Source organism: Chroicocephalus ridibundus, chromosome 4 (genome assembly GCF_963924245.1).
Source record: "Chroicocephalus ridibundus chromosome 4, bChrRid1.1, whole genome shotgun sequence".
NCBI lineage: Eukaryota > Metazoa > Chordata > Aves > Charadriiformes > Laridae > Chroicocephalus > Chroicocephalus ridibundus.
Window position 1 is genome coordinate 58,458,796 of NC_086287.1, and position 23,160 is coordinate 58,481,955.

Genomic DNA, 23,160 nt, shown 5'->3' on the forward strand with positions numbered 1-23,160 from the left:
GTGCACGTGCTAGAAAATCCGCTGGCAGCAAGCGCGGCACATGGCAAAAAGTTAGTTGCCCTGATTCTGTCTTTTCCAGAAAGTCAGAGAGACGAAGGCGGCCCCAAATCCCCTGAACCGGCAGCGCTGACCGCGAGGCACGTGGGCGCGCTGTGAGTGCTCGTGCGGCTGGATGTAGCTCCTCGCGTAGCGCCAGCCATCACACTTCATAATGTCAGTATCTCACAGGAGCGGTTTTGCACTGAGCTGAACAGTACTTCAGTGCAAACGCAGCTCTTCAAAGTACACCTTTGGTGCTAGACTAAAGGGCATCTCCGTTACCGTCCTTCTCCCTTTACGTGACCCGGCGTTATGAAAACCAGCTGTGCTGGTGCTGCGACCAGGCAGGCAGAGAACCACGCTGTGGAGCTGTAGGAACAGAACCGTATGCATGTCCCGCTAATATCCATGTGTTAACTTCAGAGCGGCTCGAGGGTCGTATCTTCATCCAGTGAACTGACAAAAATTGCCATCCTCTTTCTCAGCTTCCCTCGGCAGTTGCACATTGTGGATTTTTTCATTTCTTTCTCCAGCAATGGTCTGCAACCTCGAATTGTGCTAATAACACACGTCAGATTGATGGTCGTGCCACATAGGGTGGGTAGCAGGGGTGCCTTAGTGCAGCTAGCATCCTCCTCCTGGAGATTACAGCCATCAATTTCCATCTGTTGTGAGCATCTACGACATGATTCCTGGGTATAGGAATGTCAGTTGGTTCCTAAGGCTGAGTGGGTTTCCATTTGGCAACTATCCCTCCACCCCCAGCACCAGCACTATAAAGACATCGTTAGCAGGTAATTTGCTTTGGCTCTATAATATATGAGCCTGTAATTACCTATTTTCCTCTACTGCATTAGATTGGTACCTTTTGAGACTTTGCGGATGCCTTATAGCTTTCAGTCCAGTAGCACATCATCTCTTTTGCTGGCTAATCAGGAGAATTATTCACTATTGGGTTTTTGGGGAAAAAAAAGAAAGCTTCAAACCTTAATTAAACGTGGTGTGGTCCAAGCCTGGAATTTCAGGACAATAAGGAGAAGCAGATCCATTTGCAGGGCAGTGGGCTCACAGCCTCAGCAGCTGTGAAGCAACATCCCTTCTTGGCATCTCGGCACATGCAAAACTTATTGTCCAACCTTGGAGGCCTCTGGAAAACTTGGTCCTCGTGTTGCTGTCACCTTGCACCCAGCAGCCTTGGACGCTTCTCAGCTCCGTTTGCTGGTGGCTCTGATCAGGCAGATGCTGAACCCCAGCAGTGGGTGATGAGTGTGTAATTCTGCCAAACTGCTGGCTTCCTGGTGTGGGTTCTTGTAGCATCCTTCACACTGCCCTCTCTGTCACCGTGGGCACAGCCCCCTTATGAGCACTGGCAGTTAAGAAATCTTACAGATTTCCCAATGGAAATCCTGATAGCTGTGAGCACTACTGCTTCCTGTATGTGGCTGGTGTTAGGGGAAAGCTGTGGTCTGGCCCAGCTCCTCTGGACAAAAATTTAGATCTGAAACCCTGAAAGTTGTGTCTTCCTCTGCGTTGCCCCCATTCCCTTCCCACTCAGCTGCAGATGCAGAGTCTCCCTTCATACGCGGTTGCTCATCTGGTCTGAAAACGTGCACGGTAGGAATTGCTGCCCTGATACACTAATCTGTGTTTTAACATTGATTTCCATCACAGAAGCCCTATTGCCAGGGTAGGGAGGTAGCTTGGGGAACGTCACAGGGAAGGGGACACCCTGGATGAAGCAGCTGAGGACTGAGTTGAGACTGATCCCTCCACGTAGCATCGGACCCCGTGGGCTGCAGGTACATCTCTGGTGCAGGCAGTAAACCCTTGCGCTCAGCAGCTCGGAGGGGAACCTTGTGAGGGTTTTTCAAGCGCTCGTTCCCAGGATGTTTCTAAACAGTGCCTGCGATTACTCCAGAAACCACGACTATAACACTTGGAGGAAGAAGAAAGGCTTAATGAAACCAAATGTGTTTGTTAACGGTAATTCGCAGCAGGCCCTGTGGCTGGGCCTGCCAGCTGCCATCGTCTGCAAGCGTTGCATTTAGCCAAGCTTAGGAGCAGTACTGGCTCCAAAGGAACCTACTGCTCCCTCCTATTGTCTGGAGAAATAAATTGCTTTATAGTAGCATGTATGCCTGGAAATCGTGTGCCAGTTAGATGCTGAACGGGCAAAGAGAAAGTACAAATTCGCACCATGAATTTGCAAAACTTGCTCACTGAGATATGGGACTTTGGGGCCTTTTATTAACAAAGGGCCTGATTCCTCTCTTGTTTTCTTCCAGGTGGTGGTTTGTCCCAGCAGGGACTATGTAAAGCACTGTCACGTCAGATGCTGTTTTGTAACACTTGGCTTGTGCAAGTGCTAACAGCAATACTGGAAAACAGCATGTATTTCTTTTTACCATGGTATGTTCTAGATCCATCAGGAGTTGCAAATGTTCTAGGATAAATTTAGCTTGTTCCTTTGCGAGCTCTGAGCCCGCTGTGGCAAAGCTGCTTTCCTCCTGAAAAAAAGGAGGATGTGGTGGAAAGGAAGAGGCGTCTCCCGCGCCATGACAAATCTGACCAGTGACGTGTGGGAGGTGGGTCTGAGACTTTGAACGCCATCGTAACGCGGTCTAAATGCCCTGACTGAACTCTGCATGATGGCGTTACATGGGCTGATTCCGTCCTGTCACAGGCTGCTCCCTGGAAAATGCTCAGGGAAGGTGTTTACACCATCCTTAGTTTCTCTATTGCAATGTCCATCTGCAGTCTTCCATCAAAATCTTATCCCTGTTGGAGCCAAAATGATTGTTGCTTTTGGCCCCTGCTCCAAAGTTCCAAAAGAACAAAGGGTCTCAGCGTAGTTCTTTGGGAGACCTTTCTCTGGGAGCAGGAGATGAGTGACTCCAGGGACAGCACCAGGAGCGCTTTGCGTTTCTGAACTCATCCTTCTTAGGTCACTTCTGACGCGGGGCAGCATCTCCCCTTTAATGCCGATGTACCTGCTACATCACCTGCCTCGACTCTCTCCTCTTGCCCGTTTCTGACCGCAAACCATCTGCCGTGGCCTCGTGTCTTCTCGCTGCCGTGCGTCTGTCTGCCCTTTCCTTTGGTGTTTGTTGGATCTGCCTCTAGTGCCGCAGTTTATGCTTAGAGCAGTCTGGTTTTTGAAGCAGGGAATGGAAGGATATGCCCTCCAAATAAGAAAAAAAAATGTCCTACAAGATCAATGGATTTCTCTTAGTATAAAACAAATCAGAGGGAGAAGAATCTCCTTCCTTCCGCCGCATTCTTCCGCCTGTTTCCCCAAGGTATTGTAAACAGCAAAACTGCTTCTGGAAAGCGCTGTCCTGGCGGTGGAAATGGCTTTCTGTGGCTACTTACAATTACGGTGGAGATCAATAGGGAACAGCAGCACTGGTGCAGCGAAGAGCGAATGACATGAACTTCGCTTTCCCTCCCCTGCTGTGATGGACAGCGTGCTATGGCCGTGTTTCTGTATCTTCTTCACACATGAGTGTCATTTCAGGCTTGATTTTTCCTGATTATCAACAAATAAGGTGCAGGTTTTACTGTCCTGAAGCAAACCAAACCTTTGCCGCCGTTCAGAAGGGGTGTCTCCTCGTAACCTGCCCTCCCGGCATGTTTGCAGGCTCACAGATCCCTTCACCATAATGTGTTTTAAGATCGTCTCCTTGCCTTTCTTATATATGTGTCCATGTGTCGAGTTTGGAGCTGTGTGGGGAAGGCAGATGAGCTTCATGTGCCTTCCCTTAGAGCAATGCTGGCCACATGGGATGCCATGCAAAGGAAAGTGGAGCAGTCTTAAAAAGCTGGGGAAAAAATTAAAAGCATTAGTAAAGGAAAGTGAGGCATTTGGTCCAATCTGTTTATAAACAAAATACGTACCTTTGTAAATGTCTTTTTTTCTTAATTTAAGTTTGGACAGCATGGTGCCTACCAGGTTAAATAATTTCCTTCAGAAGTCGTTGGCAGCAGCGATCGCCTTGCAGTGGTTTTGAAGGCTGGACTGAACAGTGAGAAAAATAAGAGTTACATTTTTATTTTGTGCATTATCATATTGATCTAATTCAGCTTAACGATTCAATTATCCACTTACAGAAATTAATTACAAAGCAGGCTCTAAAAGTGCCCAGGATGGGTTGTGTCGAGCCAGCAGCGTGTTGCAGGGTGTGATGAGGGAGGCTGAGCCTCTCTCCCTCTCTGTGCCTGAAGGAGACTTCTTTCCTTGGGATACAGGAGGTGGGAATGGTGAGCTTTGGTCTTGGATTGCAGTACCAAACCTCCTGACAGTCTGTTGTACTTCATGTTCAGCTTCGCCTTGGGTAAAAACGGGCTTGAGAACGTCAAGTGCTGGGGGGAAAAAACTGAGGGGGGGCTGGAGCTAATTGAGCTGCAGCGTTAAGGGCTCTCCATCGTTCCAGGGTGCTTGGGCGCTGCGCAGAGAGGATTCACTGCAGGGATTTTGATTGGTAAAACGTGGAGTGCCCGTCTGTAGCAACGGTGCGGCTCACGTCAGGGGAATATGATGCAGTAGATCAGGGTTAAATTAAAACTCACTTCATGTATTTATAAATGAGAAGAAGTATCTGTTTTCATGCTTAGGTGAACTTGACACATACGGATGTATGAACCACAGTCTCTGGTGGTTGTTATTATTTTAATAGTAAGTGGAAAACCCAGAGAGTATAAATTGCTTTTGTTTCTTCATGGCAAAACTGGATTACATACTGATGAATAAAACTGATTCATGTATTACCTGTTAATCTTTCAGCATTAACACTGACTGAAATCGGGATTGGTTTCGGGTTGGTTTTTTTTTTTTTTTTTTTTGCCGATTTGGAGGTTGTTTCTTGTTATCAGTAAAAGAAGTTAAGCATTGAATTGATTATTTGAATATTTAAAGGCTGCATCGTGCATCACCATGAATGCTGTGATCTTTAGAGGCACTGACAGCTTTCCCTCTGGCTATTAACATGTCTGCTTTATACAACACAAATGTCAACATCACTACTCCTCTAATTAGAGCAGTAGGTCAAACAGCGTCTTTGTCTGTAGAGGAACCTGAGCCATTAGCCACGTTAAGAAGAAGCCCCTTTGTTAAGCTTGGTTTATAATTTTTTTTAAGGTTTGTTTTATCCTGTGACAACCTACAAATGCTGTTTTTCAGAGGGGGGATGTTTTTTGCTTCCTGCAGAAAGGGCAGTACATGGAAGAGATTCTCCCTCAAACGCATTCAGCTCTGCGCCTGAGCCGCAAAGCCAACCTTCCCCAGCGGTCCCAGCTCGCTGCGGCTCTGACCTGCATTCGGTTTTGTTCAAACACAATAAATGTATTTTTCCAGGGACAGTTTAAGTGATAGTGGTGTTGTGAGCTGTAGGAGCTTATGAAGGTCAAGAAATATTAGTGCTGGGCCTTAAAAGTGTTTTCTGTTAACTGATGCAAAACAAAATTGCCGTGATTGTCCTCGGGTGGGTGCTCTACTGGAGGCACCGGTTTGTCTTTGCCTTTTTTTATTTGCTTTTAAGTGGAATCTAGCATCATTTCCATAATGATAAATCTTCCATTTAATACCAAGAAAGCGGTGGTGCCCATCTTGAACATCTGAAAGATGTGATTGCTATTTACAGCTTATCCCATTTTTTTTCTGACAATGTCTTTGATTACTTCTCTTTCAATGCACTACACATCTCGCTAACTGAAGTTGCTTGTAGCATTATGGAAATAGGTTGAAAATTATTTTAAACTAGACATGGGGGTTAGCATTTTTTAATTTTAAAATAATTTTTAACATATTTTAAAATATATCTTTTGTTTCCATGATCTTGGGTTTTGGCGGCTAAGTAGTTGGTGAGCCTCCAGTGGAAGTTCTCAGATTTCAGAACTGCGAGGTTTTTCCTTAAAGTAAGAGTGAAATGAGGTAACACAGGAATGAGCTACTGTGCACACTTTAATCCGGCTGGTTGTTTCTCTGGAAGAGGAGTGCCATCAGTAGGCAGGAGGTCACAACCATCCTTCCTCATTAAAGAAAAGCATGTTGAAGAACAGTGCCTAGGACAGACGGCCAACGGATGGTTTGGGTCTGGTTTCTCTGTTTCATGTTCTCTTTAGCACGACCACTTGTGCTTCCTTTCTCCCGCCCGTTTCCCCCTTCCCTACAACGATAAGTGACCCAGCACGGACCAGCGTGGGTGCGGGTAAATCTTTACAGATTAAATGCTCATACCCTCAAGCAAACCTGAAGCACACGGAGAACACAAAAGGATAATAGTCCATCATCTCTCCTCAAACCTGTTCTGGGCCACTCAGCGTCCCCAAAGCCTTGTAAGGCATTGGCACTGATGGCCACCTGCTGCTTGTCTCAGGCTGCTTGGTTCTGTTTTATCTCAAACCAGAGCACTTCTCCTATGTGAAACAGCTTGTGACCGCTGTTTCCAGTGCAGGTCAGGGTGCTCTGCTTCCTCCAGGTGGGGATGGTGTGGAGGGATCTGCCCACTGCCTCCCTGCTGCTGCCTGCCGAAAGCACTGCTCAAGCGCTTTGCCTCTCCCAGGTCTGTCCAGGACAGGAGATCAGGTCCTGTCCATCCCTGCAAGATGCTGAACCATGCTTTTCTATTAGTGGGGGGAAAGCTCATCACGGATTGAATTGGTAGGGGAGAACCTGAAATGGCTGAAATCGCTTGCAGCACCGCAGTGAAAAAAGTCTCTTCTCCCTTTCGGCTGTGCCCCCCCAGCACCGTGCTGGCCGGGGAACTGGAGCTGCTGCAGAGGGGAGGGTTTCCATTTGTCAGAGGAGCTGTGCTTTAATACCATGGGGTTTTTGGTTGGGTTTTTTTTTGTTTATTTATTTTTTTTTCACATTTGCTCAGTGACTGTCATTCTGCAGAAAATTAAAGCTGTTTATTCCCCCAGACAGAAGCTGCATTTGCAGATTTATGTTGCCCTTCTCTGAAGAGACAGTGCTGCTTCTGCCAAATTAGCTGCAGCAGATCTATGACCTGGAGGCTGCTCTTCAGTAGGCTGGAATTAAACCATCCAACACACTTCCAACGTAAACACTGCTCCTGTAAAGAAGCTCAGACAGAGCATACCAGGTGCCAAGTCTCCCTTGGATTTCAGAGTGGTACCTAAAGTACCTTTAGGAGTCACGGTCTTACCACTAAAAAACAAGTGGAACTAAAATAACTGAATTGGGCTTAATTTGTTTTCATTCCTGCAGGATAAACCAATCAATTGATATCTTTCAATTAGGTTTTCCGCTTCTTATTGAATATAAGTTGAAGGACTAAGGGATACTACTTCTTCCTTTATTTTTTTTCAGAATAAGAATATCCTTATATGTGCATCAAAATACTGTAAATTAAAAAGGATGAAATAATTTTAGCTGTTGTTGGTGTGTAAAACAAGCCTTACATAGAGATCATGCATAATTATAAGAAGTTCCTTAGTTTGCATGAATAGTTTGGCTCATATTGGCTCAGTACACATGTGGCCTGTGGGCTATTTTGGCTCTTGGTCAAGTGATGCTCTCTGCACCCCTGAACAAAGGAGACAACAGAGAGGGTCATGGATGGCTACCACTTGGTAAGTGGGCCAGTACCTTTAGGAATGAGCTGGGGAGCTCTGCTCTTTTGGAAACATGAGCCTCCGCAGCTCACACTGAAGGTACTGTGTTACCCACCCTGGCTGTACCCTGGTTATTTGCTGGTAACCCTGCTCGGGAGGAGGCATTTCTTCCTCTCCCTCGCCCTGCAGTGCTGGCTCTCACACTGCACCATGCAGGGTCTCTGAAGGCACACTTCATTGCACACTGTGTTATCCTTTATTGTAATGATCTGGGTGCTCATTAGAGCATCACAATTATAAGCAGTGACACAATTTTGCTTGAGGAATGCCATAGTGTTAGTCTGGTCCCTGGAAACTAACCTTATCTGAAGCTGGGTTATGTCAAAGTGTAAGTGATGGTACTTCCTTGTAACATCTGAAGTGGATGATGTAAAGATGAAAAAGTGAAGGAAAATGTAAATCTGCAACCCTCCTCTCATTCTCTCCTCCCATTCAGCCAGCCCTCTGCTTCCTGGCTCTTCGGTGTCATGGCCTGTACAGAGGGACACTGCCCTCATACCTGGGTTTCAGAGAGCTCCCATCCCAGCAGAGGACACTCACTTCCCAGAGACCTCCAAGGGTTTCCATCGTACTATTTTTTTTCCGTTTGTAAGTTTACGCAACTAATTAAATCAAGAGGTCACCATGGTCTGCCTCTCCTCTTTGGAGATGCAGTTATTGGTACTACAGGTACCACACCATTTCCAGCCTGCGCTGCAGCTCAGCTCTGCCTGTGTCCTGCTGCTCAGTGCAAAGGGGCTCCGTCCACTAAGTTGCATCTTGTGGAGCATCTGTGATCTGAGATGAGCACAGATGTACATCAAGCCTGAATCCTGGTTTTGGCAGGTGCCTGAGATCACCCAGGGGTGATGCCAGTTTAAAGAGACTGATCCCCAAAACCTGTCTTGAAGGGGTACTGGTAGCATCAGTAAAATGGAATTTGCAACAAAACCCTCTCTTTTCTGAACCTTCTGCTCATCCAAGGGTTTTTAGTTCACCCAGCACCAGCTGGCAAAGCAAGTGTGGTACTTTTGTATCAGGGAATGGTAGATCCCACAGGTGCCACAGCCCATTTGCTGGGTGTGGATGTACAAACTGCTGTGTGAGCACTATTCTCCTTGTTTTCTGGGTGATTTCTATTAAATACTGCAGTGCCTGAAGACGGCGAAGTCAGAGCTGGGCAGTGAGCATGGCAGCAGCGAGGGTGGCAAGGTTCTGGTAGTACCTGCATCAGGCATGCCCCAGACCAAGAGAGCCTGCATAGAAATAAAGACATGGAAAATCTCATGTATCAGCAGGTTTTATTCTCAGTCTTATTTTTAAAACGGTGTGAACCTAACTCTAGTGGCAGTGGAAGTGAGAGACTGAGAGCAATGCGGTATACGGCACACCAATTACTAGCTGTTGCTTTGTTCTGTTTTCCCTTTTCTCTTGTTCTGGGGCAGGCAGGAGGAGGCCCGAAGAGCAAAATGCCTCTACCCAGAAAAGATATGAGGGAGGGATGGAAAACCAGACAAATGATAAAGGGTCCACTAGCCGCGTAACACCAAGCTGGAAGCTGGAAACCATTCCCTGTGCGGGCTCCCTAACCTTCAGAGTGAGGCAGGGAATCACAGAATCGTAGAAACATTTAGGTTGGAAGGGATCTTAAAGACCTTCTAGTTCCAACCCCCCTGCCACGGGCAGGGACACCTCCCACCAGACCAGGAAAGTTTTGTTTTCACACATCATGTATTTCAGAGGAGCGTTCCCCAAATCCATGGTCTGATTTCCAGCTGTGGTTGTATTATTAAGTAAATAAGGATCATTGTCAGGGTGTTAGAAGCCAGTCAGCCTACGCAGAAAGAGATGAGACAGGCAAGGAAGGCAGGAATATTGAAGAGAAAAGGCTCATGGCAAAAAATGCAGACAGTACTTAGGAAAGTAGTTCTATGAAATCAATGCTCCCAACCCCGTTCCAGTCCCCGTCATGGGAACACAAGCGGGATTTGAATAGGGGTGTCGGAGGTCAGTGTTTTATCCATTCAGCTGTAACTGCCTAAACTGAGTACGCAGCCCAAGAGACAATTCAGAGCTCTGCCTGATTTGTATTCTGTTTGCACTTTGGGGAGTTGGTTTCAGCAAACTAAATAATGCCGTAACGTTGCTCAGCTGATAACACACCAATTATAAAGTTCAGTGTGAGAGATCCTGCTGTGAGCTGACTGAAGGTTTCTGCATCAGTTTTGATTTCGGTAAGCTCTTCAGGGTGTAGAGAGAAGCCAGCGTCGATGTAGGGGAAGAGGTTGGAGGTTATGGCAATTCATTAAATCTTTCAAATGTCTTGGTTTTTTTTGTTTTTTTTTTTTTTTTTTTTTTTTTCTAATTATCAATTTAATCATAATACAGCTTTGGATGCCGATTTCCATATTCTTGTTGGGGTTGAGGAATAATGGTTGCTGCACCTGAAAGAGGAATTTGCCCTTTGGTCCCGCCTGGCTGTGGCTATTAGCGTTACTGTAGAGGCTGGGCTGCCTTAACACCAGCCAAGTGGAAGATGGTGCAGGTGGTATGTTGCTCCTTCTTAGAGACCCTCCACCACCTCAGCTCAACCCTCCTGAACTCAACTTAGGAGCTTTAGGAAGCAGTTAGGCTTGGAAAGGCATTAGTGGGAAGGGAAGGATGAAGGAAGGATGAGGTACTTTTGAAACTTCCCCCATTCTCTGCATCCACCTCTCCTTTCTGTAGTTTGTTGACTTGTGAGTGTTTTTCGGTTCTCTCTCTCTTTTTTTTTTTTTTTTTCCAAAACGTTGTATCGGTTACGCAAAAAAACAGTCCTAAATATTTCAGTGCTGCTCTAATAAAAGCAGCGTGCTGTTGTCAAAAGCACATCTTGATGTATAGGCTGTTGAACGCTCCCAGTCTGTATAATGGCTCAAGGGCTAAACTTTTATGTTAAGCTTTGGGTGGGAGGGTTATCTTTTGACAAGTCTGTCTGAAGTGCTGACAAAAAAATCTGCATGTTTTAGGCAGTAAAAAAATGCCAGAGAACTAGAAAGTTATGCTTTTGGAAAAAGTCTACAATTCCCAATATGAAGGAGAGGTCAAGATGTGGAATAAAGGAGCTATAGAGAACTTTCACCCTTATGAGCTGTAACTGTTTGCTACTACTTTCCAAGTGTAGATTTGAAATCAAAGGAATTTGTGTGGTCTTTTTTTACAGCTCAGCACCACAGAATAATGGAGTCTTCCATTTCTCCTGGTTATTCAAAGGTGATTTGGTTCTTTATTCTTCTTAATCAACCTTAACTTGAGGAAAACTCATTCCATCCCCCTTCCTTTCAATTGTTATAGCTTTCCAGATTGGCAGAAGGACTTTGAATTTCTAGTATACAGTTTGGGAAATTTTACTGAAAATTGCTTTGCCTTAGATTTTCGATTTTATCTTTTTTCCTCCATAATTTTCTAGTCATGATACATTTCACTCTGCTGGACACTGTGTCACAGTAGAAATAAAGGATGCTGCTTCACAAAACCTTGACATTTTACTAGACCTGCTGCCTTTGGGGGCTCAAAGGGTTTATATTATTTGTCATCTTCTCATGCAATGGTCTCTGAAGCGAGGTGTCCATGAGACAATCCACTGGGGTATGGGAAGAAGGTTTTAGAACTTCAGTGGTACATGTATATAATTTATAAATTAATAAATATTGGGATGTGTAAAGTTTTTTACTGATAGGGTTGTGCAGTCAGAAAAGTTCCAGTGTTCCAGTGACTTTTTAGCTCATCTGTAAGAACGGTGGAAGAATTTTTGTCAACTCTGGCTCATGAAAGTTGCCACAAACCATAGGAATGTCTTCTGCATGTTGTGGACACAACTATTTCATAGCAACTCCCAAACTTGTGACACTACCTGTGAGATTGATGGTGATCATTCTTCATGCTGATCTCAGCGCATCCTTTATGATTACTTTCCAGCCTTTTCACACCTTCAGGTTTTGTTGTTACAAGGGATTGCTTTCATAAGTTTTAATGAAATCAGCGACAGGCTACGTGTAGCCAAAATGCCTAAATATATTGCCTGAAGTGCTTTTAGTTTGGTCCGGATACTATTACATAGAAACATCGGTGGTGAAATGATGCTGTGTTTGGCAATAGCCTGAAGCTGACTTTGGAAGGGACTCTGCATGCCACTGCGGAGGCTTTGGCGGTCATTGGCTGCAGATGGAGGAGCTGGTGAGGGCACTGGAGGAGGTAAACAACGATTCTTTGGGATGCCCTCACTACCGACCTCTCTTTAGTTTGCTTTCCTAAGGAAATAAGGCTTATGCAGTTGCTCTGTCTGCCCCATCCTTCTTCTTCTCTCTACCACCTTCCCAGTAGCTGCCCAGCAGACTCAGAAGTGTCAGCCTTGTTTGGCAGAGGAATAAAAGTCACTGGTTTGCAAGACTCAGCAAGTGGATGGAGAGGAGAGTGGTTCACACCAGAGCCCGTCCCAAGGTAAAGGCAGTGCATGGTCTGGTTGACCAGGTGCTCGCTGCCCAACGTGCACGTGTTGTGTAGCTGCCCATTTAGTAGACACGTAACTCCTGAGAAGTGGGGCTGTGTGGTGTCTCTGCGTGATGGGAATGTCACAGGGGACAGATCAGAGTCAAGAACATCATTTTAGAAGAGGTAAGGAAGGTTGCTAGGGGAAGAAGGGTACAAATCACGGGAAAGCAAGAATACTTTTGCCATTATCCGAAATAGTCTTTCCTTTCCTCTTTGCTGTCTTCTGCGTTGCAAGCAACGTGCAGCATTGATTTAGAAAAATACATAGTCATCTTGCAAAATTCCAAACATTGCACGCAAACAAGTCTGGTGCACAAATGTGCTCAGGGATCCTGTTTCAGTTTTGGCACTCATCAAATATTTTTATCTGCCAGGCAATGGGGACAAATCTTTGCCAAGAAATAATGGAAGAAGGGAAGAAGGGGAAAGGAAGGGGCTGCGAGGATAATTTTTGTTTTGTTAAGTATTGTCAGTAGCTTTGGACAAAGGATTTGCTTACTGCACATTTGCGTTCACTAGCTCTCCTGGTGTTTATTTTTACTAAAATAGTCTGAAAATAATTCTTGTGAAATTTACGGGGGAAAAAACCCAACCACCTACTCATTAGAGCATGTTATACAGATTTTTGAGTACGCTTTATTTACATTTGGTGCTGTTTTATGCCCACCTTGAAGAGGGCTGTACCTTTTCTGTGATGAAAAGGTACAAACAACCAGGCCTGCCATGTTCACTTTTTATCAGAATGAAGATATTTAGTCTAATTACGTGCTATGAATCAGTTGTACAGACTGCTGTTTGTGCCCAGGCGTAATTTGTTATTCTTCCTAGCTGAAGCATATCTGGAAACATCGAGGCCACATCCATTGCCCATCACCATCAGTGCAGACAACAGATTTAGGATGAGGCTCCAATAGCCTGGTATCATGTACCTTGTTATGCTGCCTGACCGATGACACAGATGATATAAAAGATAAGTTTCAGCTGCAGCTGAAATTGGGAGGTTTTCCACCAACTTCAGCAAGGATGGAGCTGGTATTGAGTCATGCGTAACCAGCTCAGCATCCTGTTAAATGTTATATTGTAGGAGCTGCTACCTATCTACGCTAAGACATGAGAGAAGTGGAAGGAATATGGATGCTCTATTGTTGTTACAGGAGAGAGCTTCCCTGTGCGTCTGCTCCACAGTGTGTTACACGGTAGTCAAAGATGTTGAGTTGACACGACAAACTGCTGACCATACCCATTCCACCTCCAGGGATCCTTCTGCAAGTTGAAGTTCCCCTGTGTCCGTAAGCCAACTATAATCTATCCTATTCCAAGAAGCACAAGTATCAGAAACAAGCGTAGAAACAAGGCCAGGCATTCTTCATCTTGATGCAAACCTAGTCTCTCATCCTTCTATAACCTCAACAAATGCCATCCTCGCGCATCTTTCTTCCCTAAGCAGTGGAGATCACCACAGTGTGGCCTTCACTTTATTATTCTGCTTTGGGCCCTGACTTTTAAGGGATGGTGCTGCTGTCTTGAAAAGTGCTCTCCCAATGAACATCAAATGTTCTCAGTTTGGCACCCCAAACATCAGGCAGGCACATGCCTTTAGAGAGCTGCAAGTAATAAAAATACAGTTAAATGTCATTTCTGATCATTTTTTGTCAGCTGCTTCTGCTCCAGTCTCTTAAGCAGTTTTTACATGCCTTCTCTTCACTCCAGCGTCCCTTGCGTCAGGAAGCCACTCCTTATCTTCCCACCTGCTGGGCTGTACCTCACCCACCCACGTGCCTCTAAAACCACTTCCACTGGGTTATGGTGCCCACAACATGCTATAGAGGTGTCTCATGATGCAAGTATTTTATCTGATCAGTAAAACATGGTGTTTGAATTACATTACCTAGCGGTGGAAAGCATTAAATATCAAAGGTTAGTACTAGAAATGAGCAAGTGCAAGTTTTGAGCAAGAAGCTCCAAGTCTCTCTTTGACACTATGGTAAAGTTGGTATTTCTTCTTTCAAATCCCAAACCCAGAAATTTACATGACCTCCCCATAAATTAGGAGCTATGGAAAGTCATGTATGCTGTTCAATGGCCACTGCCTACAGCTCCTGAGAACACTTGTGATTGATAATCTGTTTACGGAAGTCTAAGGAAAAATGCCAGCTGAAAGTGGAAGCACGTCTGCTGTGGAGCAACGTTGCAGGATAGCGTATGTTTAGTGACATAAGCAGGAGAATGTTTTTCAGGTGATAGCACAAGTAAGTTTATATTGACACTCAGACCATTGCTAACGGCTCTGTAGATCAAGGTCATTGATTTGCTTTAACATTAAAAAAGTTATGTGGAGAAGCTAAGTACACCTCCTAAAATCTGCCATACCGAGGATGGCTTGTAGTAGTCTATAGTCTTTAATTCTCAGCCTCTGGATGAGACAGGAGATGATAAGACTCATCTGAGGGTACGGCTGGGAGCAGTAGCTGCTCTCGGCCTGGTGCTGGAGCAGGTGTGGGTGGTGTGCCTGCTTCTACCTATAGGCCAGGAGGTGCCTTCTGCCTGCAGCGGGGAGATGCTTGTGCTGGTGTCTGCAGTGAGATTGCTGACACGGAGGCTTAGAAGACACGGTCCTTTGCACCACTGGCTGCCATGAAACAATGTGGAAATGTTTGTTTAATAAGGACTGTAAAATGTCCCAAGCACTCAGGACTCTTAAGTACTTTCATATTTTCAGGGGAACTTTTTCTGGCAAACTTTGATCATATTAAATAAATTTCCTGTGACATCATAATGCTCCATTTGTTACAAATGTGCTGATTTGCGGATGTGCAATTAGCTGACTCAAGCAAAAAAGCATTATAGATATCCTGTGTATGAAGTGGCAGTTTATTTCTCTCCATATGGTCTATAACTTGTTCCATGCTGCTTAACGTGGGCTCTGGGCTCGCTGCCCATTGCTCATCACAGTTTATAGAGAGGAAAATTGAAGGCAGCCAGAGAGTTAATTCTTTGCAATACAGTTATTCCCTTAATGCAATACCTAAGCTGTTTGCATCAGCCAAAATAGACGGTCCCCTTGAAAGCAGGTGAGTCCTGACCGTTCCCTCTGCGGAGCAAGGAGGTGAGATGAAATCATTTTAGAAAAGAGCACTACGTGAATGAGAGAGTTGGGGGATTCCCAGAAGGAAGAAAGAGGGCTCCTGAAATCTTGCATAACTCAGGTCTTTTAAAAGATTTGGTGGGGTTTTTTTCGGACATATATTTATCTATCACTACTTAAACGGATCTATACCAAGGGGTTAAGTCTTGTCTCTTTTAAGTCCATGGCAAAATTTCCTTGGACCTCAGCAGTGATGGGATTGCATCCTAAATGAACAGTCTCAAGAAGACTCTAATTTGTAAAATATGCTCAGTGCAGGGCAATTGTTTTGCTGTCAAAGTGCCAGTTAGCACCTTACCTCATGGCACATTTTTAATTCTTGAAATACTAAATAAGTATATTCTAATCTCCTCTCCAGTATCTCTGCTGCTCCTTTAAAATGAGCGAAGAGCATGAAAAAAAAGATTTGAGAGAGCAACAACATATATAGGGTTAAACTTTCTGAGGACAAGGCATTCTTTTGTCTTATCAGCATGTTTAGCAGTTGCAAATCTCAGTGTATGAGGAAATGTCTCACATTCAAAGACTATTAACAGCTGTGAAATTAGTTTTGCACATCTGAATATCTAACTGCATACGTTCATACAATTTTCTTGTAGCTTATGAAATTTGAGTGTACCATTTCAGCTTGAACTTTCAGATTTCTTAATCATGAGGTTATTAAACAAAAGACATTGCCATATGCAAATTTCGAATTTTGTGCAGTATAATAAGATGCCTTTTTGGATTAACACTGAGTTAAAAACAGCAGATACACAGGCGTAAAAAGTTATTTGGAAGGTGTGGAATATATGCTTATTAAGGAAAAAATGTTTTAATTGTCTCTGCCTTCAAATAGCTCTTCGATGGTTACAGTTTTATTTTTGTATTATGATTGTAATAGTCTTTTCAGAGTATACACCACACATTCTACAGTGCGTCTTCATTTCATTCTTAAAAATTAACTGGGTTTTGTACTTGGAGATGAGTCATTTTGGGGCCGAGACGCTCACCTTTCTGTATTGAGTCTGTAGCTCTAAGGGTTGAAAACATATAACATTATTGTCTCATACAAACCACGTTTTGTCTGGGAATGAAACCCTCCAAAAGAAAGCGAATACAGTACTTGGATGTCTTTGGAACATGAGAGCCTAGTATGCGGCCAGCGGACGTGCTGCTCGGAAACCTGGGGGAATATTCACATAATCGCAACTAAAGCCTGGCTTCTGTGTTCAGGAATCCAGATCTTCTCACACAGATCTCAACACATGACTGAAATAATCTGTTTATCCAGCATATGGTCCTTTGTGACGACCGGATAGAAATCAGCTACTGGGTCTCATTGGAGATTTGTCCCGGGGTGCTGTTTCCTCCTAAGTGCTCCCTTTATAGTCCAGGGCCAGGGAGGCATTTTAGCAATGCGAAGGGGCGATTAGAGGCACTTCTGCTGGAATGTATGCTGTAGCGATTAATGAAATTAATTTGGCTTGTGACGGGCGCACCGAGAGGCAGCGCTGGGCTTTGTCCCGCTCACTGTCGCTGTTTCCCGGGGTGACATTGTCACTGGTGACCTGCTCGTTGCTGTGCTTGGGGCAAGCACGCACAGCGCTTGCAGGAGTGCAGTGGCGGAAGGCTGGGAGTTTTCCGGTGTGCTCAAAGGTGTCTGGGGTCAGGAGAACCAAATCTTTAAACCCAGATTATTCTAGCTGATATTATTGTAGCTGAAATTTGTGTGTAAGGAGAATCATATCTGCTTGGTTTAGCAGGAAAACTAGTCTGACAACTAATTGCTGTCTCCTTCGCCCTAAATCAGTGACTGTATCTATCTCAGACCCTATCTATCTCTATCTCATGAAATCAGATAAATAACAAGGCTGCTCAGATCTTTCCTTAATCCATCTTCCTGCATCCCTCTGCCTAGAACAGTGGAGCCAGTGTGGCTGATCTGGGCAATGAGTGATTTGAGTCCATAGTTATTTGGAGATGCATTTTTCGGGTTATAACATTCTTTTCTAATACATGCAGTAAAGTTCTGTTTACACAGACAACCTCTACACTAATAGTCTAAGCAGTGTATGAGCTACACAGAGGAACTGCCACTTGGATCCAAATAAAGTCAAGTTTTAAATTAATGAAAAGCAAGATGTTTTGAATGAAATGAGGTAGTGCCCAAACTCCACCCAGATCTCAAAGCAGAAAGTTGTAGTATCAGGAAAATGCAGCCAAACTGAAATCCCAGAAAAGTGATAATAAAATGCTTCATTAAACAGAAAAAAAAAAAAAAAAGAGATAAGAAAAAACACAATAGAGAAAGCTTTGCTTAAATGTCAGGGAGAACTTTATTTCTTGTTGGGTTTTAAACTTCCCCCATCGGTTGAAAACCAAAACCCTTCAGTTATACAGAGATTTACTGCAGAGGAATCAGAAGCTGCAGCTGAGCGGGTGATGCACTAGCAACTGTGCAACCAGATTTTGGCACCCGTGTTTTTCCTATGTGCCATTTCACCAATAGTTTCTGCAGGTCTTTCAGCTGGACCACGAAAGCAATCTTTTATGTCAGGAAAACCAGTGAACGTGAAAAGCACTCTGCTGCTCTGCTCAGGTAGAGCGGCGTTGGTAGCCCTTGCTCCCCGCCAGAAACTGCACTGGAGTGTTGATGTAGCTGATATGCCTTGCCCAATTCAACCTATTTCTTACACTTCTCTCCTCTTGCTGTATTAAATGAGGATCTAAAGTTAGTTATTGCACTCTGTATGTTGCACTCTGAAACCACTGCGAGGATGTGAGAGGTTGTGTGGTCTCCTGAGGACTGGCCTCCTCAGGGCTCTGCAGGTTTTGCTCTCATTAATGCAGACTCTGGAGCCTCTGGTGCTGACTCCCAGAGAACACCCGTGCTCATGGGATGCTATGTTCTTCCTCTGTGGTAAAATCATGGGTCCCTGCTGTGGTTCCAGCAGGTCTTCAAGGGCCGAGCAGCTCCACCATTTGTGGTGTGCTTTGGGAGGTTGCTTGAGCACTGTGGCTGCTCCTGGTCCAGTTCAGGCAGATGGGCAAAAGGGATCAAAGATGTTTAGAAAAATAAGATTTTGTGGAATGGTTTATGAGAAGGAGGTAGTTCATTTGCATTGCACTTTAGGGAACTGGGTTCAGATTAGGTAATGCATCTGTTCCTGGTTTGTGTAATGCCCAGGTGGGCACAAAGTGGCTCAGCAAAACGCTGCAGTGACACACAAGTTGGTGCGTACCCTCCATCCCCCTCCACGGGCTGATCCTGTGCTGCCTTCCTGGGGTCGCGTCTGGGGTGGCTCAAGTAATGCCAAGGGAGAAGTATTTTCTTAAGCAGTGTGTGTTAAAAAGTGACATTAAGGATGTAAAGTCATCAGGCAGGGAGTCCTTGTGATGGCCTCAGCCAGGGAGAGGGAGTTGGGATCTCTGACTATCCAGCGGGTTTATTCTGCAGTTGTTTGCATTTTGTATTCGCACTGTCCATGTTTGTGTAATCACAGATAACGGGTGACGTATTTAGACACATTAAGAGAACTTGTGAGCACACTGGCAAAAACCCCCAAAGATAATTTCATGTGAAAATGGGAAGAAAACCCTAGCTTTCTCTACTAGCAACCAGAACACGGTAGGGTCCATCCAGTTCTCCCAGTTGTGTTTTTCTGGCACTTATTCTCCCTCTGCTTTTAATCTGCTCATGCCATAATGCACCCAGGCCCTGAGGTGAAGACTAGGCAGTATCTGCGCGGTGTTTACACCCATGTGTACAAGTTTGCCAAACCAAGGAATGGGGCGAAACGAAGGATGATCTGTCCTGAGGGCCTCTGCCCTCAAAGAGGGAGCCCATCAAAACCGCTGGAGTTTTACCCCGGGGAAGGTAGCACTAAAGTTTTAATTGGGTGTTCTGCTCTCCAGGACCTCCGCTCATTTCTTTTTACTGCAGTATTTTTAATTATTATTCCTAAATTTGCAAAGTTTCAATTTGTGTTAATAGGTCGTCTTGCTGCCGTGGCCAGGTGGCGATGCCTAATTAATGGAGCGGCCAAGCAGCCAAACAAGAGCCTGCAGAGACAGCAAGGGAGGCGGAAGCACTATTGGAGGGCAAAGCCAACCTCCCTGTCAACGGGAACGCGGATGCATGCGAACACGTACATCGGCAGCTCGTGGCAGGATGGAAGCAAAGGCTTGGAGTCTCTCAGGGGTCTCCTGCAGGCACAGCATGGGCAAGGAGGCTTAGTTTTGCAAGGCATTCCAATTAAAAAAAGGGGTAGGATGGTACACAGAGCTAACTGTCTGAAAGGCAATAGCGGGTGGGATGTCTTCCACAGCAGAAGCCGTGAGATAAGGTAACCTCCTCCTTATGGCCGTGAACTCCACAGTGGTTACTCCAAGCCAAATCCCGCATGCTGTTTGTGGGAAGCTTAGTGCGGGGCAGGCAGGAGACAGGTGACAAAGGCTCATCTTTGCTGCCTCCAGGTTCCAGCTGGCTGGGGGCTGCCCGCTGCTGAGCCAGGCCGGGGGCCGCCCAGCTGCTGGTGATGGAGGGAGGGCACGCAGTGCTTACAAATCCCTTGGAGCAAATTTTTGTCTCGTTTTTGAAATGTTGGAGATTTCTCCCGTAGAATCATAGAATGGTTAGGGTTGGAAGGGACCTTAAAGATCATCTAGTTCCAACCCCCCTGCCATGGGCAGGGACACCTCCCACCAGACCAGGCTGCTCAAAGCCCCATCCAGCCTGGCCTTGAACACTTCCAGGGATGGGGCATCTACAACCTCTCTGGGCAGCCTGTTCCAGTGCCTCACCACCCTCACAGTAAACAATTTCTTCCTAATATCTAATCTGAATCTCCCCTCTTTCAGTTTAAAACCCTCATCCTATCGTTATGCTCCCTGATAAAGAGTCCCTCCCCATCTTTCTCCTGTAGGCCCCCTTTAAGTACTGGAAGGCTGCTATAAGGTCTTCTCGAGCCTTCTCTTCTCCAGGCTGAACAACCCCAACTCTCTCAGACTGTCCTCACAGCAGAGGTGCTCCAGCCCTCTCATCATTTTGTGGCCCTCCTCTGGAGCTGCTCCAACAGGTCCATGTCCTTGATTGATTACCGCCTTCCACGAAGATGTGTTTCTTTGTTTATGTATTTATGGTGATGCCCCAAGTAGGACAACAGGGTTGGAGAGCAAACAGAAAAAAGCTTTTTCTGTGGCTGGACCCCAAGTGAGCCAGGTGTGAGGCAGCTCCCGTCCGAAGGCTGTACTGCCATGGGAGATGAGAGTCAGCCTGCAGTAGCCTGGGCTCTGTGCCGGGCTAATTCAAGTTTTGGGCTAGGACTGGCCTCCCGCCAGCTGTCAGGCAACGCCAGGTTGGCAGCGAGGTGGCATGGGGGCCCTCGGTACCGATGGGGCCCCTGGGTTTGGTTTGGCACCGTGCAAACGCCCATGCCATAAATGCATAATAGCGATTTTTTCTGCGTCTGAGGTTTGTTTGCTTTTGCTTTTTCTTGGGACAGTGAACCCGTGCCTTGAGAAAATAAGCAAAATGTTTTTAATATCCATGCCACCAATGAGACCAAGGCGGCGCATCTAATCTTAATCTATATTGTTTGGACTTTCGTTCGGTAAATCAGCTGAAAGAAAGAATACATTTCTTCTTTAAAGTCCCTTCCCCGCCCCTGCCGTAACCAGTAAGTGTTGCTTCCTGCCCTTCTGCTCTCTCAACAGCGCTTCCCTTTCCTGTTTGGGTTACGAGCCTTCATGTAGGCTCCTGGCTTGTCTCCCTGCCAAATTTGTCTTCTGCTCTGCAACCAGGTGAAATAGCCTCTTTGGGTTTAAAGCACACCTGCCCGACTTGAGCGTGTCCTCCTGCGGGGCTACCTGACCAGGGCTTCCTCCATGGCAGGCACGTAAGTATCTGGGGACGGCGCAGGACGGCAGGGAATTTGTTGACCAGGGTTAACGTGACTGGATGGGAAGGAGAACATGTATTGTCGTAAAGGCAGAGGTTTTGGTTATTAGCCTCACAGGATAATTTATAATTGTGTAAAATGGTAATTAAGCTTTTATGGCAATGCTACCTTAATACGCATCCCCTGGCAGTGAGGGAGAGGCTGACTTGACGGAGGGAGCCTCCTTCATTCCTGGTCTGCCTCCGTCAGCTCCGGGAGAATTGTCACAGGTTTATTTGCGTTTCTTCTGGGACTGAAGGGAAACCAAGGCAAAGCAGCGCGAGCTTTAATGAAGGACCTTTGTGTTGATTTCCTGTATTCACTTATGAGTCTGCCTCTCCTGATTATTAGTTATGATTATGATCTTTCAAAGCCTTTGTTTAAGGTATTGTTCTCCGGAAATATGCATATGGCTGGCCTACGAGTGAGAGCCCTCAGTCATGTATTTTCACTTGACAGTTCAGTTTAGAGTTTTGCATAGTGTGTATTTTACAAGGTTAGTTACTTCTTGTTTTTATTTCTGTAATTTAAGGGTGAAGGGAAGTCGTTTGTAATGGGAACCCGATCTAGTCCAGTTGCTTTTTTACTGTTTTTTGAGTAATTGGGTTCATAGTGCTTCCCCAGGCCATTTACTTGACTTATTTTTAGGAACTTCTAAACATTTACTTGGTATTTATTTTTGGGAACTCCCAAAGTGTATCTTCAAGGTGGTATGCAAAATCTGAAAGCGAACCACACTTCACTGAAGACAGAAACATTGCGTGAATCAAAGCATTAACGGAGCAGTAGAGTTTCTCCATCAGGAGACAGCAATGACCCTACCGTGTTGGAGCAGGTGGAAATTGAAGGGAAGGTTTCGCGGAGTGCGGCATGGCTCTGGGAGCCTGGCTGCCTGGCAGCAATGGCACTTCACTGGACTTCCTCTATGAAGTGCCTTTTGGAAAGCAGTTCTCTTAAAGCATTTTTTTTTTTTTTTAAGACGTTGAGTTGAGATACTGATGACTGGAGTTCCCCTTAGAATCATTTACATTCTTACACTTCAGTTTGCAAAACATACAGGAGAAGTGATGGGTTAAAATTAACTCCGTCGCCTAGTTTCAAAATCTCAGCAGTATAAACTAAGCAGATGTGCCGGCTTACAAGGGCATCAATCTGCAGCCACTCCGCTGGCCCTAAATCTCCGCTGATTGGCAGATGTGCTATTTAAATGCTGCAGTGGACACCGAGAGGTCAGCGCTCTCTGTGGACTTTCACTGGTGGTGGTGAGGACTGAGCTGTTCTGGACTGACAGTCAGGCCCAGGTGGAACATCTCTTCTGCTGCATTATTGTTTTGCATACTTTATTTTTTTTTATGTGTTTCTACTCACTTCTCCCATGCTCAAGAGCACTGAGGGGTGACAGAAGGTTCTGCAAGCTTCTGTGGTCATGCCAGCATTGCATGCGTGTTTCGAAATTTAGCATGATTGGGGTGCCTCATGAGCTGCCTCTTTTCTGGTTTACAGCTGAAGTGTCTCCCATGGATGTCTGCAACAGGTGCTGGACATGGCAATTCGTGCTGGGTATACCAGTGTAATAAGGGAGAATTCAAAATCAGTGTCTCATTGCTAGCAAAAAGAAGAATAACTCTTAAATCTTCTTCCTTGTGCAGGTGAACTGGTGTTCATCTTATTCGTGTTAATGCTGTAGGTACCAGTATTTCCATTTCCTGCTCTGTAAAATATGTATTTATCTTACAGGTGTGTCATGACTCTTTATTTACCAGCGTCAGTCTTTCTGAGAGCTGTTTACAAAGCAAGCTTTGTATTTGCACTATTTTCTTCTAATTATTTAATATGAAGCTCTTTAGATGCTGAACTTTAATGGTGGAGAAAGGTGATGGCCAGGCACCTGCAGCTCAGTGTAAAAGGTTC

The 23,160-nt window shown here is 45.3% G+C and overlaps 1 protein-coding gene across 8 annotated transcripts in view; it reads left to right on the plus strand.

Annotated features, from left to right (window-relative positions):
• The window catches only part of EVL (Enah/Vasp-like), a 161,957-nt gene that overhangs the window by 53,532 nt on the left and 85,265 nt on the right, over positions 1-23,160 (plus strand). The window contains exon 1 of one of the 8 annotated variants that reach the window (XM_063332897.1): positions 21,034-21,207. The exons of the other annotated variants lie outside the window; for them this stretch is intronic. Coding sequence (XP_063188967.1) covers positions 21,197-21,207 — 11 coding nt within the window. The 5' untranslated portion in view covers positions 21,034-21,196. Of the gene's footprint in view, positions 1-21,033; positions 21,208-23,160 lie in introns of those variants that run through there. 8 annotated transcript variants of the gene reach the window in all.